At 38.7% G+C, this 18,897-nt stretch overlaps 1 protein-coding gene and 1 non-coding gene across 2 annotated transcripts; both read right to left on the bottom strand.

Moving 5' to 3' along the window:
• Window positions 1–3,091: 3,091 nt before the first annotated feature.
• LOC110804675 (KH domain-containing protein At3g08620) lies at window positions 3,092–7,821 on the bottom strand. Its single transcript, XM_022010280.2, has 7 exons — window positions 7,517–7,821; window positions 7,227–7,315; window positions 6,578–6,729; window positions 4,271–4,387; window positions 4,049–4,165; window positions 3,782–3,925; window positions 3,092–3,695 (listed from the first exon to the last, which is right to left on the bottom strand). Exons 1-7 carry the CDS (start codon window positions 7,600–7,602, stop codon window positions 3,549–3,551), a joined length of 852 nt encoding a protein of 283 aa, XP_021865972.1. The 5' UTR covers window positions 7,603–7,821; the 3' UTR covers window positions 3,092–3,548.
• A 6,434-nt stretch (window positions 7,822–14,255) lies between these two features.
• On the bottom strand, window positions 14,256–14,362 carry LOC130462345 (small nucleolar RNA R71). The gene has a single exon (XR_008922440.1). It is a non-coding gene; the product is annotated as a small nucleolar RNA R71 (small nucleolar RNA).
• Between the last annotated feature and the right edge of the window lie 4,535 nt (window positions 14,363–18,897).

Below are 18,897 nucleotides of genomic sequence, written 5' to 3' on the forward strand. Positions count from 1 at the left end.
TACGGAGTACATAACAAATTGAGTTAAAAAGTGGTATTTTTTTATCAAAACTACCATCGTGGGCAAGTTCTTGCACTTTATGATATTTCTCGCACATTTGCAGGAATATACAACATTTAAGAGAGACAGTCTAATTATTTGTTACAGAAGTTGTGATTCATCTAAGTCAATTTGAAAAAATGATAATTGTTGCAATCTCGCTTAATTCTTTTTCAACGAAATTCACGACGATGCTGATAATTGTTGCAATCGCTTAATTCTTTATCAACGAATAAAATTTATGACAATACTCCACCAAACTATACTAAATCCAAAGTACTCAACTAGTCCTATCAAACTTATTACTCACTCCGTCTCTTTTTGTTCTTTACGTTTGGTATTTTGCATTCGCTTTAACGACTAATTAATGTGCATTGAGATTCCCCTATTTTTTATTTAAACAAGGCAAATTACATTTATTTCAAATGTTTTCACTTTTATCACAATCCTAATGTAAAAATTGAGAAAAAAATTAATGTCCCACTGGAAAAGTGTGAGAGATTAAATCACCCAATGAATTTAATTGGTTAAAATAATAATTGGACACAAATTTTGATAGAATAGTAAAGCAACTATGTGATAATATAAAAGGAAATGTAAAGAACTTTTTAGGACATCCAAAAAAGAAAACGTAAAGAACAAAAAGAGACGGAGGGAGTACATCTAAACGATGTAGTTTTATTGAATCTAAAGACAAAACATAAATATTCCCTTCGTCCCATAATATAATGTCCGGTTGACATTTTTCACGACAATTAGGAAATTTGGAAAATGACATGATTAACTATAAATGTTGTATTTATTAGAAAATTACACAACTTATTTTTTAAACAAAAGGACAAAAGACAATAAATTATGCGATCTCATTTTCATGGTAGAAACATTAATTATGGAAACACACTCGTATAAACATTAAATATGGGACCATGTTTTGTAGGTAAAAGTAAGACAATTGGGTAATTGAGTTGTTTGATAAGGGTATATTGTGGAAAAATTAATTGATTTAATAGGAAATTGTAAAAGTAGACACAACATTTTGAGACACCAAAATGAAAAATAGGCTCTATATTATAGGACAGAGGGAGTAGGTAAAATAAAATGGTCATGCCTATTTCCAACCTAAAAACCTTTGAAATTTGTAAACCCTAGCGAGAAAAATAGAGAGTATACGCACAAATAATCATAAAATCTACTTCGTACATTTTAGACCCTTACACCCAACCTAATAAACAATACATGATGATATTGTGAAACTACAACCCTACCCCCACTGGTAGTGGGGGAATTATAGGGGAAATCCTTACCTCTAAAGAGCCCCTAGTGGAATTTTATCCCATAACCTTGAGGTTATGATGCCAAACTTTTACCACTAGACCAAGCCTTGCTTGGTGAGTAGTTACAAACTTGTAATGTTAGTACACACGGCAAGAAAATTCTACAACAAACATCGTGTACCGCTATTTTCCTCTAATACATAAACATTGTGTACGGCTATGAATCACTAATAATATCCACATTTTTTTACTCATTCTTAATTAATACTCAATGAAATTATAATTAGTCTTTTTTCTTTCTCATCGGCAATTCATTCTTGACCTTCAAAAATAATTATATTGACTAATTAGATTTGGCATATTCCTTTCAACCCTACCCTCCATGTTACTCGCCTCCATTCTTTTTGGCATTGGAACGAACATGACAAACTTTTCTATGATTTTGCACGTGGAAATTATTTCTTTAGTTTTTATTTTTGGACCATAAATTTAGAACCCGATGCAAATTTTATTTTGGATGTCCGATATTACAATCTTCACATTTAACAATAAAAAGTTTAAAACAAAAATACAACACGCTAATTCCAGACATAAACCGGTAATTGTCTTTGGACATTTTAACAATACTGTAATTTTGTACTTACGTTGATGTTAGTTCCAAATAGCATGTCACCATGTCAGTGTAGGCAACTAGACTTTTTTATATGCATGCACCCCAAATTTCACCAAATTTACAAGTTACAACCGATTGACTTTTACACTGTTTCTACATTAATTTTCACCAAATTTTCTTACTAATATATAAAAGTCAAATATTATTATGTTGTTAGATTAGTTTTATGTGTATTTTTCAATTATCAATTTTTAAAACTTTTTCTATTATGTAATTGCACATAAATACATTCAAAGTAGTGCCTTAGACAAGCAGTGGCATAGACAGGCAAATATATTAGTTAAACTATTGTAAGTATTCAAGAACATAGGAAGTATATAATAGAGATGCAACCTTGTCCGTTGTGTCTCTAAAATTGGAAAGGTTACTAGGTAAAGTTTCAGGTTTTGGTTAGATGAAGTCGATAGGGGAGAGTAATACTACATGTGAATTGAACTCGTAAAGTGGTAGTTCTATAATATTTTGGTAAACTTAAAAGGACAAATGAAAAAGAAAAAGGGGACATTCCTAAAGGGATTGAGAATAATTGTCTAAGAACATACAGTTTTCAATACGTATAATAATGGGGGCCATAAAATAAAAAAGTAGGTGAGGCGAATAGGGTGATAGGAGTAAGTGATAATGGTATACAGCACATGGAAATAGATAGTTCCAACTTCCAACAGAAATAGTATGTGAATCCTGGGACTTTGAACTTTGAAGTTTGAACAAGTTAGGTTGGCAACAAATAATGGCAGTCCGCGCTGGTGTGTAGCGGCCAGTGGCCTCAGCCAGAGATGTTTCCAGCTATTCACAGCTCAACCTTGAATATAACCAACTTAATTCAAATATGGAATCCAATATATAAAACTGATTTCCCATGCCCTACAATTCCCACTCCATGCACTCACCAATCACCATTGCTGTGAATTGTGATGCAGATACAGATACAGATGCAGACACAGACACAGACACAGACACAGACACAGACACAGACACAGACACAGACACAGACACAGACACAGACACAGACGCGCTATTTACTAGCAATGAACGCCATTTACTAGCTTCCAATCAATCATCTTACTCATATGTAACATAATGTACAACAATACCAATACCCAAATGTGCAATATTCATACTTATATTTATATACCCACACTGTTCACGTTTTGCTAACACATGAATAAATCCAATGAATATAATAACCTTACAACTTACAACAACCTCACTGACTCATTGACCCCAAAAAAACACTTGACCCTAAAACACTATAATGACTTCCCCCCTTTTTTTTCTTTTCTTTTCTTTTCGAAATACTTTCTTTCTTCTTCCTTTTTACCCTTTCCAGACTGTTTCTCCCATAAAAGAAATTTAAAAAAGAAAAAAAAAAACCTTTAACATGACAAATACAATAGGAGAAGGGAGGAAAAACGACGGGAAATGACCCACCAATTGCTCACCACCAACAATTTTTGCCCTATATGCAGCTCTTGTGTTCAACACTTTTGAATGGTGAACGTTTTCACGTAACGCAGACACATAGCAGAGGTAGCTCCATCCATCACTCTCAGAAATAATATTCAACGTCCAGTTTTAGCACGCTTCATCCCGCTAGTATTGAAAGGAGATACACTTCCACTTGGACCAGGACTGTCTTCTCTAAAATTTGAGTTTAGCATAGCTAGCTCCCGAAGTTGCTGTCTTTTGTAAAAGTCTTGCGATTCATCCTGCAAATGAAAATTCCACTTAACAAAAGAAATACAGAACAATATACAAATTAAGAACAAGTCCAAGGCATTTGCTGGCTACATACCACAGGCTTTAGCAATTCTTCTAAAATTTCTTTAGCCTGGCGCAACTTTATGTCAATAATGTTGGGAGCCATATCAGCTTCAATCAATATGTGAAGTGGCTCATTCAGGTGTTCATAACCAGGTCTTCCTCGAAGCTTCTCTTCCTAAACCAAGGAAAAGGCATATGAGACACAAGAGTAAGTGATAATCATGCTAACTTACAAGAAACAAGCAATCCTGTCATTCTGATGGATCCATAACAATTCACCGGAAAGTGAAAATCTTACCTTGTCTGGATCTTTGATTGATCCTTTACCCCTAATGTACACGCGGCAGCCAGTCGAGGCTTCAACGCGTTTCAGAGAATTTCCTCTGGGTCCCAGGAGTCTACCAACAAAATTAAACTGAAACAAAAGGCAAACTTGGTTAACTAAAACAGTAATTTCTCGTTCAAGTATAGAGTTCAAAGCCCTACGAAAGACAATGTGCAAGTAGAACATTTAACTTACATTTGGATATGAATCGACAGGTATTTCCAACCGCATTATTTTTTTTGCAGTATATGAGCTAGGGCTCGCAGGTGCCCCTTGCCAGTCCATCGACATTCCAGGTGGACCACTCATTCTCTGTTTGAAAAAACGAGGATTCATTACATTAACCAAAAATATGTTGGTGAAGAAGAAGAGAAGGAGCTTAACAACAGTAACAAATCCTCTAAAGACTAATGAGGCTCCTAGAGTCCTAAGCTAAAGCAGGTCTGGGAAGAAGGGGGATTACAGTAGCATTATTTCTGCAACAAATCAACAATATGCATTATTTACTGTTTAAGACGTTAGCCATTATAAACCAAAGCATAAGAATAGGTTTGGAGCATCCAACAAGGCCAAAAATGGACACAAAAAGTACAATAGAGAAGCCTAAAACGCTTGCAGCTCCACGAACCACTAGATCGGCAAAGAAATTATCGCAACTCAACCAAAAAGCTATTCTGAAAAGCTCCCGGAAAGCTTTTTTCCTGTTGTACCAGCTACGGATCCTCAATGGCTTACTCTGCGATCTTGGCAGTTTTAAACGCTGCATCGCTTCTCAAATTCAGTCACATCAGTGATCTGTACACATTGTCTCCCTGTACTCTAATCATTGAGCTTTGTCAATTCCTCTCTCAACGCCTACTTCATTTGTTTGTGGCTTATTGCCGTTTTAGCTTCACTTAAATATTCACGACATCTTTCCAATCTCCCCTCCCCTCTCATGTCCCCTCACCACGTTAGTCTCGCTGCTTATGTTGATGGAGGACTTGATAATTTGATACTGTATAGGTCTATGAGACACGACTCTAGATTTCTATCACGAGAATCTCATAGAGAAGCTAGATCTGCATGAAAATAGTCACATGACTTCTTGGCAACCATCACTAGATTAATTTGAATAAAGATGTGACGCAAAATATTGAACTCCTGCAATATGATTATATACACTTCATACTTTCCTAGGAAAAAGGGCAAGTTCAATGCTAATACTAGCACAAGGGATTATTTTTAGTATTAGGGTGTTCTGGATCATTCCTTCTTTTCTTTTCCCTATTAAGCGGGGGAGGGGAAAAAACCATAGAATGTGCTATGCTATTTGTTTGAAACACAGCTAACCGTATAGATGGAACCTAATTGATCAGATAGTAGTAGTACTGGAGTAGTGCTAAAATGCTGACCAGATGATGAATTGTTGTTTTGAGTAAATTCAATCGAACACCTCCAGAGGACTTAGGATCTTAAACAAAAAACCAACATGTTACCTAAAGACAATTCCACAAATCCCTTACATATTAAAGGAGATGATTACACGGGTAGAAGAAAATCAGCAACACAATCATCACCGTGATCATCCGGCAAGTAATGCAACCAAGGTAATGTAATTGTCAAATGTAAAGGGGAAACCTTTTTGGATACAATATTACCGTTAAAATGCATAGAAGTGAATGGCATGTTGCACGCCAAGAAATATTGAAAAGGCATGAGAACAAGTACAAGTCCAAGTCAAGACAGACCTAGAATCATTTTGATGCAAGACTCCAATTCAACATCTCAGGAGTTGTCCAGGTGATCCTTTCTGTTTGACCAAGTGATAATGCTTATAAGCACAATTGTTCATAAATATTTGCTAAGAAGCTACAATTTATGTAACACAAGGACTTTGGACTTAACCAGTACGGGGGATAGTAAGGTCTCCATCTCAGCTACAATTAACACTTCAATAATTTGGTTGACAAGACATCCAAAAATGAAATTCAAAAAATCGTGGGATATATAAGCTTGTCTACTTGGGTACTGATGTTCTCTAAATCTCATGAATGAGACCCCATGCTTACTAGTGTGGCAGTAAAGTTTACCAACTCAGCAAGTTAGGAACATGAGCTCAAATGAACGGCCGCCCCTAGATGATTACTAAGGAAGATTGGCAGGGGAGTTTCGTAAAACAAAACAAGAAAAAATTCACAACTTCCAAGTTCCAGGAACTTTTCCTGCAATGCTGAATAAAGACCTACAATTCCAACTACGACTAATACGAGAAATCTTTCAAAAAGAAATTAAAAGATGCACTAGAGATGAGGAGGCCAAAAGCATAGAACTAATAGGGAAATTCCAAAAAAAAACACTAAATAGGAAAATAGAATCCTAGTGGCAGCACGAGTCTGAAGTAAAGTGAGAAAGGAGAGTAAAAATAGCTAATTCTTCAACAGACAAGCATCTAAATTCCATCTTTGAAAGCTTTTTACATACAACAGCAGCCATATATGAGAATCCAGTTGCAGAAAGTACCTCTTGATGTAGGCCGTTCCATCCACCATATCCACCTCCATGGATATTAGAAACTAAATTTGAAGATGCCATAGGACTGGGGCTCCTATGTTGACGCCTATCAAAATCACCAAAACCTTGACTAGGCAACATACCAGAAACCCTCAATATCTCTGCAGCAATCAATCAGAAACATGTTAGAAATGTACGGAGTATATTAATACACTCAATACTGCTGCCTTTGCTTTAAACAATTCAAGCTGCCGAAAATCGGGTCGATAAATATCAAATTGTAGCAATTCTCAAGTTGTCCACATTATTAAAAAAAGAAAAAGAAAAAGAAAAAAGGAGTTGCAGACATTCGTCACTGAACACAGAGAACAGCAGTAGGAAGGTTAGGCAAATACATGTGGTGTAATTAGTTGACACATCATAATGTTGTCAGAGGAATAGTTACAGATTGAAATCCCAGATGAATCAAATTGATACTCAGCTGGTGAAGAAGTATTATTCAAGCTAGACAAATATATCCCAACTGTCAATCAAATTCTATTAATTGGATTTTAAAAAAAAAATAGAAAAATGCCAGTTGATTCAGATTCAAGGATCCCAGGTGGCCTCCAAAGAAAAAGGCAGATCCAGTAAACGAAAAAGGGGAAAAAGAAAGAACCTTGATTTAAGAGGCGGCTGCATATGGGGAGGACTTGCATGAAAGGACCCAATTTCTGATGTTCATTCAGCAACTCCGTCAAGTATTGACTGCACCCATTTACCCACAAAATAGACTAGACCAAGTCAATCTTCTTATCATCAAAAATCATACAAGTAGAAATTCATAATAAACCAACTAAAAATAATTAAGAGCAGAAGTAGGGTTTGAAGTTGGAAGGAGTGTGAAAGTAGTGTTAAGTAAGTAGGGTTTTAATTAATTAATTGATTTTAAAAATAAAGGGGGTAGACCTATCATCAGAGGCAGCGGCGGCACTTCTAATCTGAGGAGAGACTGCTCTTGCTGGTGAGAAGTTTGGATTATATAGTCCTGACATGATTTCTTTATCTTTCTTTATAATTATATAAGGACCCAATTTTTGATAGATGTTCGCACCCAGATGTAATAAGGTAAGAACCTCCCAGTTGGCGGTGGTGATGGAAGGGAAAGAAGGTGGAGGTGGTGGGAGGGGGGCGGAGAGAGAAGAAGAAGAAGAAGAAGAAGAAGGGGGAAGAGAGAGAAAGGGTGGAGGCTTTTTATGTTGCAGAAGAAAAGGAGGAGACACAAAAGGGAAAAAAGGGTTTTTGTAAGAAAAAGGAAACCACACACCTTTTTTTATTTTTATTTTTTTTTTTTCTTATTAATAACTCAGTAGTCTGTAGTAAAAAAGTGGAGTGATTAAATAAAAAAAGAAAAAATAAATAAATAAAAATGGTGAAAGAGTGAACAGTAGTAGACCCTCCCCCTTCCGATGCGCTTACTTCTATCGCTTTTCCCCTTGATTTTTGCTGTTTTTTTTTTCCTTTTTCTTTTCTTGTAAAGTCCGTGGAATTAAATATTGTGCTCCTACTACCCTAAAATTAAAGACAGTCGCAAGATGGTCTTTCCTCGTGATTAAATTTTAGACAAAGGTCGTAACTCGTACGGGATACACTTGCGTTTAGGGATTTCATTCTCAATCCAACATGTTAAACTCCGACCATTTATAATCTAAATCGTTTAAAATCGTAATTGTTTATTCGAACTCGACCCATTCTGATCCATTATATTAAACCCAAATTCAACACAACCCATTAATATTGGTCCGATTAAGATTTAAAATCCAATAACATATCGATCTGTGACAATCCGAACCGAACGATCTGAAACTCGTTTCTGACTCGATCCGTATCAACCCGAATCTGTTCCAACCAAAGGAAAATATTTTAATCCCATGCGTTTGCAACCCCTGACCCGTTTAATCTGAATCGTTTCAACTTGTGAGCCATTTAATCTGAATTGTTTTAAGACGTGACTCGTTTATTCAGAACTGGTTATAACTTGTAAGGCCCTGTTTAGTTCACCTTATTTCAGGACCTTATTACTTATTTCAGCTTTAATCAGATCAGACCAGATCAGATCAGATCAGACCTGATCTGATCAGATCAAAAAAATAAGTTCAGATCAGATCAGACAAGAACCGATTATTATGATTATTATAATTATTATATATTTATATCATTGTCAAGGGATACACTTGCCTTTTCCAGCCGTATTTATTTAAGAGATACACTTACCATTTTTAGTAACTTATCAACACCACCATCTAATTAAATAATCTATCTAATATATCATATGGTCCACCACCCTATTAACACAAATAATTTCAGAACTACACCCCACCTCCCACCCCCTAAAATGACATGGTCCCCACTTATTTTACCTATTAGAATATCTACCTAACCTCACTTGTTTTATTACTTTATTTCATTCAATTTTTCATCTTAATACACGTGCCGGCCAAGTCTACCCCTTAAATAAATACGGAGGGAGTATTAATTAAGGCATAAAAAACATTAACAAAACATTCAAATTCATCATGTCCAAATTAAAACCATTAAGTCCATTTCAGAAACAATATGATCAGGTCTTGTCCATGTCAAAACTGATTTTTATAGATCAGAACCATTATATATCTAGACCAGAACTGATATAGTACGAAAAATTGCTCCGAAGAGCTCATTTGAGATCAAAAAGTACTAAGGGACGGAGGTAAAAACACTATAAAATATGAATATATCAAACTCCACCAAGCTAGATATTTGCTTGTCCCTAAGCAAAGAAATCATTGATGAATACATAAATCAACTTCACCGCGAAAAAAACATTTCAGAACAATGGGTACGGTTCAAGGTAAAATCCAATAAGCTGTTAGGTTATGATACATATAAAGCATATATATTTCATGCGGAAAAACCATAAAGCCAGGAATCCAAATTAATAGCCACATAACAATTAGCATAATTTAGGATGCACACTTTTGTAGCGTGCCCTCCCTAGCTGCTCCCGAACCGAACAAGAACAAGTTTAGAAATCCAAGTGTAGTCCCTCCGTAGATAGTCCACAGCACGTTCGGATCCGCCTTAGATTTAATTAACTAGAATTCAACCTAAGGTTTTTAAGTTATTCGAATATAATTGTGACAAATTATTATCTTAGTTTTAACCTTAAAACTATATGAATACTTGAATTGGGTGTTTATAAATTGTGAATTCCATCACCTATTTATAGGGTTGGAATAATGGATTAGAAGCCTACTAGGTTTCAATTAATCTAATCCTATTAGAATTAGACATTAATTAAAACTAATAAGTTAATGTTTGATTAAACAACTAACTCTAGTAGCTTTAGGAAATTAATCTTTAATCTAATCCTAATTGCTTAAGGATTCGACGTATGCACGAACTCAACGCACACACGCACGCACATCCCACGAGGGGCGCTGGACGCGAGCGCGCACGGAGCAGGATCGACCCACAGCGCTGCGGCCCATCGCTTGGGCGCGCCAGCCTTGCCTTGCTCGCTGGGCCTGGCCTTGCGCGCTGCTTGGCTGGGCCTGCGTGCCTTGGCGGGTTGTTGTGCTGCCTTGCGCGCATGGGCTTGCTAGGCGTAGGCCTGGCTTCGTGTTGGGCCTTGCGTCTAGCAAGCTCGTCCGATGTTTATTTCGTACAACGCGCTTCCAATTAATTTTCCGATTCCGGAATTCATTTCCGATTCGAACAATATTTAATATTTTCGATTCCGGAATTAATTTCCGTTTCGAACAAATATTTAATATTTCCGATTTTGGAAATATTTTCCGATTCCGATAATATTTCCGATTCCGACAATATTTCCATTTCCGGCAATATTTCCGATTCTGGCAATATTTCCATTTCCAATAATATTTTCCGATACGTACCATGTTTCCGTTTCCTGCAACATCTACGACTTGGATAATATTTATATTTCCGATACGATCCATATTTCCGTTTCCGGCAATATCATTGTTTCCGGAGTATTCATAATTTGCCTTTTGACGATTTCAGCTCCCACTGGAACCGAGATCCGTCAATTCCGAATATCCATAAATGGAGTATTTAATTCACTTAAATACTTTATCCATTCATGTGCTATTTGTGTGACCCTACTTCAGTCAAGACTAAGTTGTGGATTAATATTATTAATTCCACTTGAACTGAAGCGGCCTCTAGCTAGGCATACAGTTCACTTAATCTCACTGAATTATTAACTTGTATAATTAATTAATACTGAACCGCATTTATTAGACTTAGCATTGAATGCATACTTGGACCAAGGGCATTATTTCCTTCACAAGCATGCATCAATGCCAACCAATCAAATCCAATTGACCACAAATCTTCCCTAACAATTGTCACTTAGAGAAAACCACAAGTGTATATGGAATTCAAGGCTAGTGCTTACACACTCTTCACTCATTTATATGGCGGGTAAAAGATGTACCCGTTCTCTCCCCTCCCAACAATTTATGTGAACAATGCCCTCCCAAACTCACAACACTTGTGTGTTTAAAAGAACATGCACTCAACCTAGCAGTAGACTCGGAATATGTCATGTCATAACTTTCATTGATAAACAACTACTTTCACATTAATATGACTCTATGCAAAAAGGTTGGAAGGTCTAGATGTATCCTATGCATGCAAAAATCTAGGCTAATACCCTTTAAATCGTCAATACTGTACCCGATGGCCTTTTTGTGCTTTTTAAACACATTAAGAAGTTGGGATAACTGGTCTGCATCAAGTGCAGCACTGAAAATCACAGATCAAAGCTATTCATCAGCCAAAAATGCATATTTCAGATTAGCAGGAAGAGGTTTAAGTTCGGATTTCTTTACCTCTTTTACAGAACAAACCGGCCGAACTAACCTCATCACTTTGGTGCTCTCCTCGGGTTCAAGCTCTCCACCATCAAGAGCTAACTATAGAGCATCCACTTCAGCACTCCAAGAACTGCTATCGCCTGCAGAAGATTCACAACAAAGCACTGCCTCCAAGGGATCCCTTTCGAGAACTTGGGAGACGTTATCTCGCATAATAAAATCAACTTCATCGATTCGATAGCATTGTTCTTCCTCTAGCATGGCACTCTTTAAGGCACTATTCAGATTAAAAGTCACCTTATTATCCCCAACAGACAAAGTCAATTTCCCACTTTTAACATCAATGACCGCACCTGCCGTGTGAAGGAAGGGTCTACCTAAGATAATGGGAATTTGAGAATCCTCTTGCATGTCTAGTACTACAAAGTCCACAGGTATATAGAATTTACCTATGCTAACGGGGACGTCCTCTAAAACACCTAAGGGGTATTTAACAGAACGGTCGGCCATTTGCAGAGTGATATTAGTAACTTTAAGCTCACCCATGTTCAATTTAGTATAAACAGACAAGGGCATAACAAACACACTAGCACCTAAATCACATAAAGCCTTATCGATAAAAACGGTGCCAATGTTACATGGGATGGAAAAAATCTCGGGGTCTTTAAGTTTAGGTGGAGACTTGTTTTGTAAATAAGCACTACATTCCTCAGTAAAAGTGATATGCATGTTTTATATAGTATTTTTACCCCCGTCCCTTAGTGCTTTTATGTGTCAAACGTGCTCTTAGGAGCCGTTTCTAGTACTAATGTGTGTTATTGAGTGTGCCTTGAGTTTCAGGTTTGATTATGAGAAATTGGTCGTTTTAGACCCGTTTCATTGTTGATCTAGGCCACTATATGAGTCCGAGAAGTTCGGGACCTCCATCGTCGACTTTCGGGAGCCTTGGATGCTTATGGTTGAGCCCCGGGAGTTAGACTCAGTGATATGGGCGAGCTACATTGAAGATTGCAAATCGCCCAGGAATCTGTGGGCGAAATGCAACCATCGGGCGGATTTATAAGTAATATGGAATCATCAACGCGCGCCCGATCGGGCGCATCTCGCCCGATCCGGATCGGGCGGTCAATCTAGAGGCTGTATGGAGAGTTCAAAAACCGCCCGATCGGGCGGATTTTGGACCGATCGGGCCGACTATCGAGTGGATCGCCCGATCGGGCGAAGCGACGCCCGATCGGGCGACGCCAACCCCCAGCACTTATGCGCGAGTTTTCTTTCCGTTTTTTGGGCTTTATTTTGGGCAAACTATATAAGCAAGCCTTAATTGTTTTTAGAGAACATCTTATTTTCTAGTATTAGCCCCTTAGTTTATTTCTCTTAGCTTTGTTTTCTCTCTAAATTTATGCAAACACTTAGTTTTCAATTTCAATAAAAATTCAAGCTTTCTATTTCTCTTGTTCTTCAATTAAGGTATTGTTCTTTATTTCAATTCTTTGTTTAGCTTTAATTATGTTTTCAATCATGCTAATTGCTTTGTTTATTGTTAATATGCTTGAGTAGTCTATTTTCTAGGGTTTGGGGATCCATGAATAATATGAAGGGATATTGAATAATTGTGATTGTTGGCATTGTAATTAATTCCTATTGATTGGTTTATTTCACTATACAATTAGATTTTGCGCAGGTTTAATTGTGGTAGTTATGCAATTATAAATTAAGATTCGAGAGATGCAATTTGATGTTTAGGCTTGTGTCAATAGGTGGAATTAGAGTTAATACGTAGCGACAGCCCGTTAATTCTAAGTCTATGATTAGTATCGATTCGAGAGAGCATGCTAGTCTAATTAATTACTTTGTTGAATATCGTGATTGTTCATTGTCCTGGATTGTTATCTGTTGGTGAACCTATGCCCTAGATTCCTTAATATATTGATTCCTAGTTGTTTAAATATCGCCGTAGTTTTAGCAAACCATCAAACCAACTCTTGTTCACAATAGTCTAGATTAATTAATTGATAGTTGAAAGAACACCTGTTTCCCTGTGGGTTCGATCCTGACTTCCCTTGCTACCTAGCTAGTGGACCTTAGGTTATTTTTTATTAGGTGATAGGACTTTAGCCTGTCAAAATTTGGCGCCGTTGCCGGGGAGACGGTTTTATTTTCTATTGTTGATTGCTTATCCTAGATTATTGTTTGTTACTACTCAAGGAACTCACGTTCCTTGAGACCGGATCTCACATTGTTTTGTAGTCTTTGTCTATGCCCAGGACCGTAGGTACTAGTAATCTTACTCCATTCGATCCTGAGCCCGAAAGAACCTTTCGTAGACGAAGAACTTTCATTGCACAGTGTGGGAATTACTCTGACTCTGATCATAATATTGGCGATCTTTTTCCTTCAGATACAGATTCAGTTTCAGAGATAGAGATGGGTGACGAAAATCTGATACCGCCACCTACCCCACGGCTTACGGACTATTCTAAGCCAAGTCTTCCGTGCTACCAAAGGCGATCATGCCTTCTATTGCAGCTGAGACCTTCAAGATTGAGCCTGCATTGATTAACATGATCGAGAGACGCCAGTACGGTGGGGAACCAGGTGAAGATCCGAATCTTCACATTCAGTCCTTTATCCAATATTGCTCCACCATCAAGCAAAAGGGATTGACTCCGGAACAGACTATGGAGATACTTTTCCCGTTCTCTTTGAGTGGGAAAGCTAAACTGTGGATTAATGGGTTGAATCGGGCGGCTTTGAAAATCAATAATTGGGAATCCTTGGCTCTTGCTTTTTATGTTAAATATTTTCCACCTGAGAAAACGGCTCGTCTGAGGGGTCAGATATTAGGTATCTCACAACAAGCGGATGAGAGTTTGTTCGAGGTTTGGGAGAGATTCAAGGATTTGCAAAGAGAATGCCCGCACCATGGTTTGGAAGATTGGTTCTTGATTCAGCAGTTTTATAATGGTCTGGGCAATGAGTCTAGATGTTTGTTGGATTCAGCTGCCAGTGGGAGGTTCATGCAACTTGAGGTGCCTAGAGCTTTGGAGGTGATTGAGGAGATAGCCATTCACAATGCCAAGTATGGAAATCCTAGAGGTCTATCTAACAGGGGTGGTAAGCATGATTTAAATTCTATTGAACAATTAACTGCCCAATTGACTGCTTTACATTATAAGTTCGATAATATGCAAGCGGCCAATGCTCAATCTGCCCAACCTGTTAGTGTAGCTGCTATGAGTGCCCAACCTACTACTATTTGTGAAAGTTGTGGAATGTCTGGTCATTATGCACAGGAATGTAGAAGCTCTATTGAACAATGTAATGCATTTCAATCCTACAAACAAAACAACCCATTCTCCAACTCTTACACTGAGGGCTACAAAAATAACCCTCTGCTTTCCTACAGGAGCAACAATATCTAAAACCCTCACCAAGTTCAACATCCACCACCACAACCATATCAACCCCCACACCAACAATCTTACCAACCCCGAAACAACTACAACCAACAGTCTAGTGGGCCACCTGGGTTCTCTAGACAACACACATCACCCCCACAACCACAACCTCAAGCCACACAGCCTGACCCTATGCTAGTAGAGATGAGAAACATGATGCTACAAATGCAAAAATCTCTAAGTGAAAAGGATGCAAAAATCGATGCTCTTACTGCTCATAACAAGATCATTGATACACAGTTGGCACAGATGGCTACTACTATTGCAGGGAGGCCACCAGGCCAACTTCCTTCACATCCCGAAAATAGGGAGACTGCTAATGCAATTACATTGAGGAGTGGTAGGGATTATGATGGTCCTTCTATGCCGGTTGAGGTTGATTCCGGGGTGTCTGCTAGTGATCTGGTCAGTGAGGAAATCCCGAAGATAGTTATGGGTGAAAAGGAACCAGCTGAAAAGGTAGTCAATGAGAATGAGGCTACAACTGCGGTTAAGAAGGGGGCGGATATACAAGTACCACCTATTGCACTCCCCTTCCCAAACCGACAACTCAAGAATAAGCTAGACAAGCAGTTTGGCAGATTCTTGGAAGTGGTCAAAAATTTGCAGGTAACGGTTCCTTTTACTGAATTAATTTTACAAGTTCCTGCTTATGCTACATTCATGAAAGATATTTTGACCAGAAAACGTGCTTTTTGTGAGGTAGAGACTGTAGCTTTCACTGAGGAATGTAGTGCTTATTTGCAAAACAAGTCTCCACCTAAACTTAAGGACCCCGGGAGTTTTTCCATCCCGTGTAACATTGGCACCGTATTTATTGATAAAGCTTTATGTGATCTAGGTGCTAGTGTGTCTGTCATGCCTTTGTCTGTCTGTACTAAACTGAATATGGGTGAGCTTAAGGTTACCAATATCACTCTACAAATGGCCGACCGTTCTGTCAAATACCCCTTAGGTGTTTTAGAGGACGTCCCTGTTAGAGTAGGTAAATTCTATATACCTGTGGACTTTGTAGTATTAGACATGCAGGAGGATTCTCAAATTCCCATAATCTTAGGTAGACCCTTCCTTCATACGGCGGGGGCGGTAATTGATGTTAAAAGTGGGAAATTGATATTTTCTGTTGGGGATGATAAGGTGACTTTTAATCTGAATAGTGCCTTAAAAAGTCCCATGCTAGAGGAGGAACAATGCTATCGCATAGATGTAGTCGATTTTATTACTCGTGATAACGTCTCCCAAGTTCTCGAAAGAGACCCTTTGGAGGCAGTGCTTTGTTGTGAGTCTTCTGCAGGTGATAGCAGTTCTTGGAGTGCTGAAGTGGATGCTCTGGAGTTGGCTCTTAATGGTGGAGAATCTGAGCCGGAGAGCACCAAATTGAAGAGGTTAGTTCGGCAGGTTTGTTCAGTTAAAGAGGTAAAGAAACCCGAATTTAAGCCTCTTCCTGCTAACCTTAAGTATGCGTTTTTAGATAATGAACAACTTTGCCCTGTGATCGTCAGTACTGCACTTGATGCAGGCCAGTTATCCCAACTTCTTATTGTGTTGAAAAGGCACAAAAAGGCCATTGGGTACAGTATTGATGATTTAAAGGGTATTAGCCCTGACTTTTGTATGCATAGGATACATCTAGATGAAAATCATAAACCATGCATTCAACCCTAGCGTCGTTTGAACCCTGTCATGCAAGATGTTGTAAAAGCTGAAGTTATGAAATTGCTTGATGCGGGTATAGTGTATGCTGTGTCTGATTCTAAGTGGGTGAGTCCCGTTCAGGTAGTGCCTAAGAAAGGGGGGACAACTGTGGTGAGAAATGAAAAAAATGAGTTGATACCAACTAGGGTAGTCACAGGTTGGCGCATGTGCATTGATTATAGGCGTCTTAATGTTGCTACTAAAAAGGACCATTTTCCCCTTCCCTTCATTGATCAAATGTTAGAAAGGCTAGCCTGTCACAAGTTTTTCTGTTATCTGGATGGTTATTCTGGTTTCTTTCAAATTCCCATACATCCAGACGACCAGGAAAAGACCACCTTCACCTGCCCCTATGGTACCTTTGCATATCGTAGGATGCCTTTTGGTCTGTGTAATGCACCTGCTACTTTTCAACGTTGCATGATGAGTATCTTTTCTGATTTTATTGAGTCTATCATGGAAGTGTTTATGGATGATTTTAGCGTCTATGGTACTTCTTTTGATTCTTGCTTGCTAAATCTGACTAAAGTTTTGAAAAGATGTGAAGAGTGCAATTTAGTCTTGAACTGGGAAAAGTGTCATTTCATGGTTACTGAAGGGGTGGTTTTGGGACATTTGATATCTAATAAGGGCATTCAGGTGGATCGAGCTAAGGTCCAAGTGATTGAACAATTACCCCCTCCAGTTAATGTGAAGGGTGTTAGAAGTTTTCTTGGTCATGCGGGGTTTTATCGCCGCTTTATCAAGGATTTCTCTAAAATTGTTAAACCACTTACCCAGCTCCTTCTCAAGGATGCCCCGTTTGTGTTTACTGATGCTTGTCTTGAAGCCTTTGACAGGATTAAACATGCACTGATTTCGGCTCCCATCATCTGTTCTCCCGAATGGGATATTCCGTTTGAGATAATGTGTGATGCAAGTGATTATGCAGTTGGGGCAGTGCTGGGTCAGAGAAAGGAGAAGGTTTTACATGCCATCTATTATGCAAGTAAGACCTTGGATGAAGCTCAAGTTAATTATGCAACTACTGAGAAGGAGCTTCTAGCTATAGTCTATGCCTTGGATAAATTCCGCACCTATCTGATTGGATCCAAGGTGATAGTCTATACTGACCATGCGGCCCTTAAGTATCTGCTCTCTAAGAAGGAAGCCAAGCCTAGGCTTATTCGATGGATACTACTGCTACAGGAGTTCGATCTAGAGATCCGCGACAAGAAAGGGGCTGAGAATGTGGTTGCAGATCACTTGTCTAGATTGAGGTATGACGATGGTAAGGGATCTACACCGATTGATGATTCATTTCCGGATGATCATTTACTTGCACTTGCCAGTCAGTTACCAAGGTTCGCAGATTTTGCTAACTACATTGTAGGTAGAATTCTTCCGGCTGATCTTTCATATCAACAGAAGAAGAAATTCCTACATGATGTCCGGTTCTACTTTTGGGACGACCCTTATTTGTTTCGTGAGACTACTGAAGGGTTATACAAGCGTTGTATTCCAGAATGGGAAGTTCAAGGTGTTATCAGTAGGTGTCATTCTTCACCTTATGGTGGTCACCATGGACCGTCTAAAACAAACGCTAAGCTGTCACAATGTGGTTTTTACTGGCCTACTATGTTCAAGGATGCACAGGCTTTTATTATGGCTTGTGATGCGTTCCAGAGGGCCGGCACTATTTCGAGGAGGTATGAGATGCCACAGAACGGGATCCTTGAGGTTGAGATTTTCGATGTGTGGGGAATTGATTATATGGGACCATTCCCATCGTCCAAGGGTAACTTGTATATCCTTGTTGCTGTAGATTATGTGTCAAAGTGGGTGGAAGCCGTTGCCTCACCTACTAACGATGCTAAGACATTCATCTCCCTGTTCAAGAAGATCATTTTTCCTAGATTTGGGGTTCCGCGTGCTTTGATCAGTGATGGAGGGTCACACTTCCATGAGAAGCATCTGGATGCGCTCCTGCGCAAGTATGGAGTTTATCACCGCACTGGACTAGCCTACCACCCTCAGACGAGTGGTCAAGTTGAGGTCTCCAACCGAGAGATCAAATCTATCCTTGAGAAAGTGGTGGCAAAGTCTAGGAAGGAGTGGAGCGATAAGCTAGATGATACTCTATGGGCATACAGAACCGCCTTTAAGACACCTATTGGTACCTTCCCGTATCGGTTGGTGTATGGCAAGGCGTGTCACTTACCAGTAGAAATGGAGTACAAGGCTTATTGGGCAATCAAACAGCTCAACATGGATGCAAAGCTAGCCGGTGAGAAGCGGTTACTTCAATTAGGTGAGCTCGATGAATTCCGAC

Source organism: Spinacia oleracea, chromosome 5 (assembly GCF_020520425.1).
Source record: "Spinacia oleracea cultivar Varoflay chromosome 5, BTI_SOV_V1, whole genome shotgun sequence".
NCBI lineage: Eukaryota > Viridiplantae > Streptophyta > Magnoliopsida > Caryophyllales > Amaranthaceae > Spinacia > Spinacia oleracea.

Bases quoted from the DNA above. Each gene is read 5' to 3' on its own strand.
- LOC110804675 (XM_022010280.2), bottom strand. From the start codon at position 7,602: ATGTCAGGACTATATAATCCAAACTTCTCACCAGCAAGAGCAGTCTCT. The intron at 7,316-7,516 runs GTCTACCCCCTT...AAATGGGTGCAG, and splicing joins GCCGCTGCCTCTGATGATAG to TCAATACTTGACGGAGTTGC. The intron at 4,166-4,270 runs GTAAGTTAAATG...CTTTTGTTTCAG, and splicing joins CTGTCGATTCATATCCAAAT to TTTAATTTTGTTGGTAGACT.